Below are 8,927 nucleotides of genomic sequence, written 5' to 3'. Positions count from 1 at the left end.
GCGATGGATCTCAACCCTTTGCCGAAACAGCTGCCTTGGCTGAAAGTCCTGCTTGATTCCGCCGAAGCTCCTGTTGGCTGCACTGCAAGTAAAGTGCTAACCATCTCAGGTAATGAAATATATAGATTTATTTTTGAATAACACTTTTTGCTGACTGTTTTTAGAATAAATGTTAAGCATTCTAAGATATATTTCAATTAAACCACATTATTATTTCTCTTGCCATTCGATTTGTATTTGAATGCACTTTGTAACCCAAGTTAATAGGTATTTCCCTACGTGTATTCCTGCTGGTGGTGCTGCTGCTGGTGGTTCTGCCACTGGTGGTGGTGGTGGTGATGCATCCCCATAGGGCCATTGACTAATAGGATTTGAAGAGCGTAAAATTGGTTCGTTGTGAACATGAAATATGCAGTAAATCCTTTTGCGCCCCGCTGCCGTTGGTGTTTTCCTTTAATATTTGCTGCAACGTTGTTGCAGCTTAAATATTCTTATGCCCCGACAGCAAGGTCCTGACTTCTGCTCTGTTTCCCCGAAACCACCCCTTTCGACCTTTTTCGTGGAGGCCAATGCACGCGCAGTTTGTTGCAATTTCGCGGTTCGATTTACCCCCAACTTACTGCCCCACCCGCCACAGCCCACTCTTCCAACGTTGTCGTCGTCGTCGTCTCGGCGCGATGGTGTGTTTTATTATCACAAATAAAGCGCAATCACTGTTGTGGCACCCGCTTCTTGCGCCCAATTCCACCCACTTTGCCGCATTTTCACCGATTTTCCACCCACATTCAGCCACTGAAGGAAGCCCAAGCAAGCATTGCATTTTTCATGTCTGGATTTCGTTCGTGTGGCAGCCTGAAATATTGCAAATAGTTTGGCTCCTTCTCAATTGCGTGAAATATGAAAAACCCCGGGAAAATTTGTAGTAAAAGCCTCGCCGCTCCAATGCGGCAATGCACTCGAGATTTACTTAGCGTTTCGCTGCCATTGCAGTCTCCTAATGTTTGCCTCTTTAATTGTCCCCGTTGCTGCAAATGGCCGGGCATTTGTTTTCATTACTGCCAGGAGGAGAATTCCAGGATAAACTGGACCGGAGGACCAGTTCTCAAGACAAGCTGAAGTTGGTGGGTAATTTGGATACACTTGGGAGAAATAGCTAGCTTAGCGTAAGATGGTCTATTGGATTCTTAAAGTGGGATCACCTTCAAAAGTTTACACAAATCCTAAAGTAATTGGAAATTCCAATGTGAAAATCTCTATAGCCAAGCTTTAATAATATTTTAATTAATTATAAAATACTTTATGTCGACTAAATCAAAGAAATTCACAAATTGTAATTTGTGTAAGTGTAAATTCGCGTTTCTCCAAGTGTAGCTGCCTTGGCTGGCGACAGCGATAATTGTGAGCCGTATTTATGCAGTCCTTAAAGAGGCCGCTCCTCGATGCGAATGGCCGGGAATCCCTCCTAATGCCACTCAGCTGGCTGCCAAGGACTTTTGCCGGCCGTCTTACGGCTAAGTCGCCTGAAGTCTAAGACTCCGCTGCCTCCATCGTTCATTCAACTGCAGCTCGGCTGACTTCCGGCGTTGCCTTTTATGATAAATTGAAACAAATAGCCAGTAACACCAGCTCGCAAACACACTGAGGCACAGGACCTGGCTTATCAGAAAATTGCGCTCAGCTGTTTATGAAAGCATAACAATGTTAGCCGCCCCGGCCATTTCAGAGCTCCTGCTCCTGCTCCAGCTCCAGTTGCGAGGTCCAACCTAGGGCCAACATCAACATGATCATCAAACTGAATGGCTGCTCCTGGAATCCTGCTGCTGCCCCTCATCCTTTACTTTTGGCCTGGCTTGCTGGCTGGCCGTCGCAGCACATAACTCACAAGTAGGATAAACAATTTACTTATCGCCACTGCAGCCACGCCAGATGGAGTTGGTAGTCGGTAGATGGTAGCTGTTAGCTCGGAGTAGGAGTAGCTTCGTGCCCGGACCAAGACCACGACCAAGATTCAGTCTCCGCCTGAGACGTTGGCACATCAGCGCACCACATTGGCAAATAAATCATAATAAATAACTTGAAAAACGAAACACCTTTGCGCACAAAAGTTGCACGTCCTGTTTCTGGCAAGCCGTACGAGTAAAAGTTTTTACCGGGGCAAAGATGGTTAGTTCAAGGAGGTCTATATCAGTCTGCTGGAGAAGGTTTAACTTGCCAAATGCAGCGAAAAGTTGTGATAATATAGAGAGATTTAAATGGCAGGACTTGCATGCTAGGAACATTATTTATTTTACGCATTATAGGGGAATTTTCAAAGAAAACCATATTTTATTTAAATGCCAATAAATCGTTTACGTGCGCATTAAATTACGAAATTAAATTTGTTTTCCTATCACTTGCCTGTAGCAAGCTATAATATTTTTATCCAAATTAGGCTAAATGTTAAATTAATTGCAACCCTTTTAAAGTGCATTCCAGCGTCGGCTTACCATTTCTCTTCATTTCAATACATTGTATTTCTCGTTTCCGCTGACAGTTGGTTTTGGTGTTAGTGGCTGCTTACAGTTTAGCACTTGGCCAACTTCCAGTGCGAAAGAGACAGACGAGGGCCAGGGCTCAATTCCTGCAACTGGTGATAAAAATTGATACATAACTTGCATAAATCAGGCGCCTGCCACGCATTACGCATACGCCATGTGTGCGCCGCGGTGCTGGTGGCGCGTCATTTATTAAATTAGCCACAGCATTAGCCACCCCAGGTAATTTGTAAATTTCTGACAGATGCGCTGATAAACTCATTGCCGGGATTTCTTTGTGCACCGATGGTCGGGCGGTCGGGTGATTTGTGATTTATACGGGTCTTATTACGGCTGCCTACATAACAATACTTTATTCGCAATACTTGGGGCCAAACTTAACGTAACATCACAAGGGGCGCGTGAGTGGTGAACGGGAATGGCAACGGGTATCGATTGCCGGCGAGGACTTCGATGGAGTTCGCAGGACTCGAGGATTCAGATTCCGGGATTCGGGGATTCAGGGCGCCGTCTCCGAGCGTCTGAGCCTGGTTAACTCCGGATGGGATGACAGCTTGTCGTCCTTCTCCGCCGCCGGCGGCGGTTTCGGCAGACTGAAGAATTTCTGTAAATTAAATTTGTGAAAAATGAAATTAGGCTACGGCTGCTTTGCATAATTTAGATTATAAATTAGATGTGCCAGCAAAACTCCAGCGTGGCTCATTGCTCATGAAGCGGAAGAAGGTTGAAGAACTCTTGCCACTTTGGAGAAAGTAATTACAGAGAAATTGCCTGACTGCTTTTCATATTTTGTTGCACGTTTGCTTAACTCTCTTAGCCTTTATAGTGGGTTAGTACTTTGTGGCGAAAGTGTAAGAAAAATTCATTCAAAATATTGGCTATTAAAACTCTCATAACAATTTCTGATTTAAAATTCGATTTATATCTCAATTGCCAAGTTTTACACCTGAGCAAACTGTAAAAACTCGACCCAGATTGCACTCACATCGTGTTTGCCAAAGTGACCCGCCTCCTCCATGGTGTCCGGCAGCTTCTTGTGCAGGGTCTCCGGCAGGAAGAGAGCTCCAATGCCGCCCAGCAGAAAGAGAACGCCCAGGATGTAGTACGGTGCCCGGATGTCCACGGTGGTGCCCAGGTAGACCAGGTACGGGGCCAGGACTCCGATGGCGTTGGCCAGAATGGTGCCCAACGCCACGCCCGTCTGACGCATGCACGTGGGATAGATCTCCAGGCACTGCAGATTCACCGTGAAAAAGGTGAGGGCGTTGAGGAACTTGATGAACGTGGCCAGGTAGATCATGAGGTTCTCGTACCGCTCATCCGTCGAATACACAATGATGGGCAGGCAGGTGACGAACGAGATGAGGAACGACACGGAGTTGGTGAACCGCCTGCCGTACGTATCGCCTGGTGGAAATTGGAAAAGTGGGTAAGAGGACAAATCGACGGTGATGGACTGCTCCAATCAGCGTGGCGTCACGCCCCGCAGCACTTACCCATATAACGGCCCACGACGTAGGCGGGGATTTCCACAATGCTCTGGTATAAAAAGTTCAGGAACGGATTGCCCGCCATGCGGGAACTGAAGAGCACCAGCGTGAAATAGGAGACGGCCACCACGCACCTGAAAAGGGAGTGAATCAGCAGTTAGAGATGCAAATTGCTTTCGGTGTGAAGTCCTAAATGCACTAAGAGAAATTATTAGAATATCAATAGCACTTTACAAGGGAATATATATATGTACAGCATCCCTCGAATTAATTTAAGTAAATTATTATATAGTTTATATATCTTAATTAGACTTTTTTATCTTTTTAAATATTTTCCGCGGTCTATCGACATTCCTCACCAGCTGAATCCCATGATGGTGGTGTTGCGTGCCAGCCGCCAACCAGCAAAGAGCGATGCAATGCCGTAGGTGACGTCCTGCTTGTCCCGGCTGTAGATCTCCGCCAATTCCTTCTCGGTCATGTCGAAGCGATGACCGTTAATTTTGGCTATCTTCTGCAGTTGGATAATGGCCTCGCGGAAGCGCTGTTTGCTAATCAACCATCGGGGCGATTCGATGACGTATCTGCAGGAAATTCAAGATTTTGCAGTTTTAGGAAGCATGAATATAGGACTTTGCTTTTACAGAGGTGCTTCGTAAGCGATGAAATTGCTTTATGTTCTGAGGCAAACTTTCTAACTACTACATTGACCAACTTAAGAAACAATTAGTGTCACAGTGGAAACTTGGAAGATGATTAGAGTTTTGTGGGCTACTGCTGCGTGACTTACTTGGAAAAAAGCAGAACCATCGCTGTGGGTATCGAGGTGAGCCACATGAAGGAGTCCCAGTGGCGTAGCCACCAGTAGAGCAGAGGCATTAGGGTGGTGCCGATGGACCAGCCGCAGCTCTGGAAGAAGGCAATTCGACTCCGGTCCTCCCTGGATACGAATGGAGTGGGTGCATTAGCAATAAAAGTTGGACAAAAACTTTGGCGAAACTTACTCCCGCGAGATTTCCATGCCGATAATTTGAGGCGATTGGAAGAGGCTGTTCACGGTGAGGCCCACGATGCCGGACATGATGAGGAACCACGTGTATGAGCTGGTGCACATGATGGACCCAAGGCGTCCCAGGGAGCAGAAGACCACGCTGATGTAGTACACAAACCTGCGACCGTAGCTGCGGCCAAGTGGACAAATTCAATTACCGTCGCTGCCATAACTTAGTTAGGTGGAAGTCGCGCTACTTACGAGTCGCCCATTTGTCCCAATATAAATGAACCGGCCACCTCCGTCACACGACCCACCACGAACACATTTGTCACGAACAAATCCTTGGCGCACACCCAGTTGTGGTCCGTGGGGATGGTGCTCTCGTACCAGGTCTTGTCGTAACTCCAGCCGTTCTGGCAGGCTGAAAGGACGAGTGGGAAGTGGGAGTTCGAAATGGGGACTGGGTCGTAAAATGCATTCGAGTGCAAAGTTGCAAATATTTATAAGAAGACGGCAGCAGCAGCAGCCAAATGGCAAGTAATTTCACCACTAATCCGGCAAACGTATGTATTTACTTTCTCTTAAAAAGTTGTTTGATGGGAAACGGCTGGCTCGTTAAATATTTGGCAATAAGCCCAGCACTTGATGTGGCTTCACAGAAAGTTAACACAAATAAATAAGTGCATATGGAGCGAATAAAAAAGCCACATGTTTGGTAACAGCAGAGAAATCAACTTAAACTTCTCGAAGATTTGTTAAATTTAATCGCATTAATTTATTTATACGCGTTCTTGAAAATAGTTTGCATCTTTCTAAGAAAAAAGGAACTCACCTTCTGTCGTTTTTGTCCCATTGCTATTCCAAGCTGACCAGTCCGTGATCTCTGAGAAGTTCATTTGAAACATTTCACAGTTGCTGAACTTCTCCCTTCCGCGGTTGTCAGCCTGTCTATTCCAAAACTATATTCAGTTTATTGAACTTGGACGGTTGCATTCCCACTTACTTGGGCAGGGTAATGTCCCGCCACTCCTCGAGTGAAAAATTGGTGTTTTCCCTGCCTGGCACTGTGCACCAGTGATCGGGTATATTGAGGGCCAGGATGATGTTCATGTAGATCATGGCACCGCTGAAGGCCAAACCGCCGACAAATACGAAATTGTAAAGGGTTTGATACCGTCCATGGTTGCCAGCCTTCTCCATCAGAGCCTGGAAGGGATCGTTGAACTCCGAGTCGTCCACGTCCATTTGGGAAAAGTGTCCCGAGACTTGGGAGGCCTTGCGGCTGTTCGCCTGTTCCTTCTTGTCTCTCATTTTGCACTACTGATATTCCAAGTGGCTGTGGCGTAGTCCCCAGTCAGTCGAAGGGCCAGATAAGCAGACTAATCTTTATGGCATCTGGGGCACAGAATTCAGCTCGGATGCGGAGATTGCTAGGCAATTAGCTAAGGCAGATTGCCGGGGCTCCTAAGCAGACACTTGTCGCCACGCCAGTTGGCGCCAAAACGTTGTTAAAATCTTCAAATTATGAATATAAAATCACATTGAGTCATATACGATTTGCTTGTTTGGGCGGTATAAAATCATTCATGATTATATGGTGCTCAAAAATTGCAGCCATAATATCTTTATGATAAATGTTTGCTAACTGGGATATTTAGTTTTTTTTAACATGCCATCTGTCAGAGCGTTTGAAATATTTTATTCACTTTCTTATATCTTTCTCTTCCTTTTATTTCATATTTAATAAATACATTTTCAAAGCAAATGTAATTTCTTCTTGTTTCACTTACCACTTTTTAAGATTTTAGGCACTAAAACTTTGATAAGTGAAGTAAGTTTTCTAAAATTGATTTCGATTCAAACTTTGGTAATTGATACCTTGCAATTTAATTTATTTGTATGGATAAAGTCAGATTAACGAAATCATCCCAATCTGAGGGAAATTTGGAAATATAAACGGATTTTGGCAGCTTTATTGCACTTTTCACATCCCGTCGCAAAACGGCGAAACTTCTGATTACGGCGTCTGCGAGAGCTCATCAACTGTGGCCAACACGCGACGGTGCTGTTCTGAGTGACCGAACGGCTGTGGTGCGACTTATCAGTCCAAAAGGGGCATTATAAAACGAACAACTGATAACAGGGCGTCTATCTGATTTACACCAATGTGTATAACCATTGCGAGAGCCGACCTGTCCAAAATGTGTCTGAAGGTGATGGTTTCCCCGTTGAGCAGGTTATGTTTTTTATTCGCAGGGCCCGCGAATCTAATCACCTTTCTCCAGCGCCACTGATAAGCCCATTGTGGGTCATTATGCTAATCGGTTGGACAGCAAAACAAATGGTTAATTGGGATCTAATGAACCCGGTGAATTGCGCAATATGTAGGCGGTCATAAAAGTGTTTACATTTCAATCGCTGTCAGTTATATAGGGAAAATATTTTCATTGATATGGGGCATCCAAGCGATTGCAGATGCAATTTCATCTTTATAGAGCCCATAAGTCAGTAGTCCAACACGACCGCAAGTCTCTCAGCAGATAAGATAGACCCAAGAAGATTGCATTCGGGATCCAGAAATATTTCGGAGACTAGACAAAGCAAAGCTACACGGCTATGGCTCCGAAATAAGCCCGATTAGAATCTTTTGATATATGGCCATCTAAGCCGCTAGCACTGCACTTGCACTTTGACGTTACGTTTTTATCTAGAATTTATATTTTATACTTTTTCCATTGTTTCTATTTGCTTATTGGATTAAATAAACGGTTATCTTAGTGCTCGTTTTGAGCTGCTGCCGCATTTGAGTTTCGACTGTGACTGAAACCAAGCCGAGAACACGTTGCTGGCAATGAGATAGAGTCCACTTGGCTGGGCTTGTGCAAATGCAATAATATCAATTTTCATATTTTCATATACTAGCTACTGGCCAGTGCGAAAGACAAAAGCAATTTAACAATTTACTAAAGCACTTAAGCGCAAATTCAGTTCCCGGCCGCCCGACTAGACGCTGTAAAAACTAAGCCAGCGACGACTGTCACTCTATGAATAAACATCATCATCGCCACCATCATCAGCAGCGGCACCAGATAGTATAGATCTGGGATAAGAAGTGGATCTGTAAATTTAATCAGAGCAGCTTTCGTCGGCGCTGTGCTAATCCATTGACTGTCACCGACACCAACTAGTCGTGTTTATCGGAGCGGGACGGAGATTCAAAGGTTCCTGGTTTGAAAATCGTTTACATTTCAGAAATCTTGAGATGTGCTTAGGTGAATCACATTAGCTGGCGAGGCCATTCGCTAAATTTCAATTGCCTGAAACCTAAAGTGTAGTCCAAATTGCTTCTTAAAGCCATTGAGGCGGCCTTTTTTGCCCGATCAAAAGCTGGAAATCGCTTAAGTAGAGCTGTGCCCATCGAAAATTATGGACAACTGGAACCAAGGGTATGGGAAAGTCAATGCCAATAAGAGTCAATGAAAGCTAATGACTTGATATATAAAAATAGTTTCCTTCTAAATGCTGAAAGCATTCCAACCAATCCCAATGATAACACATTCAATCAGTGCTTACGTTTTAGATATGTTCATTTTTATTTAAAGAATTTTATTTTGATTGATGCATAAACATGAATCATCATTATCCACCGTGTTTTGGTTTTATTTTTGAAAATTTCTTCTAAAATTTACTGAACTCTGAATACTTTAGTTTGCGCTCTCGTTTTCTTTGTGTATTGGAATTTTACTGGTTTTTCTTTTGTTTTGCAATTGTAATGACCTTATGATCGATTTTGTGGCTCCATGTTAGGTTAAACTTTAATATTGCTTATATATTCTGTCTTTAAATTACATCATTTTACAGTGATAATTAGAAAATGCTAGCACATGCTGTGTGGATGTGTTCGATTTG

General features: G+C 44.2%; 1 protein-coding gene across 2 annotated transcripts; it reads right to left on the bottom strand.

Annotated features, from left to right (window-relative positions):
- Positions 1-2,839: 2,839 nt before the first annotated feature.
- LOC117145054 (carcinine transporter) lies at positions 2,840-7,102 on the bottom strand. 2 transcript variants are annotated; one of them, XM_033310563.1, is made up of 10 exons: positions 6,809-7,102; positions 6,022-6,533; positions 5,851-5,966; positions 5,277-5,439; positions 5,029-5,205; positions 4,815-4,964; positions 4,384-4,608; positions 4,031-4,158; positions 3,520-3,941; positions 3,034-3,138 (listed from the first exon to the last, which is right to left on the bottom strand). In XM_033310563.1, the coding sequence occupies exons 2-10, from the start codon at positions 6,327-6,329 to the stop codon at positions 3,034-3,036; spliced, it is 1,794 nt and encodes a 597-aa protein (XP_033166454.1). In that variant the 5' UTR covers positions 6,330-6,533; positions 6,809-7,102. The 2 variants fall into 2 exon arrangements, with proteins under 2 accessions (XP_033166455.1, XP_033166454.1); XM_033310564.1 differs by lacking the exon at positions 6,809-7,102 and having other exon boundaries at positions 2,840-3,138; positions 6,022-6,329.
- Positions 7,103-8,927: the final 1,825 nt, after the last annotated feature.

This window comes from Drosophila mauritiana, chromosome 3R (genome assembly GCF_004382145.1).
Source record: "Drosophila mauritiana strain mau12 chromosome 3R, ASM438214v1, whole genome shotgun sequence".
NCBI lineage: Eukaryota > Metazoa > Arthropoda > Insecta > Diptera > Drosophilidae > Drosophila > Drosophila mauritiana.
Note: the sequence above shows the minus strand (reverse complement) of the source record. Positions and strands in the feature narration are given on the sequence as shown.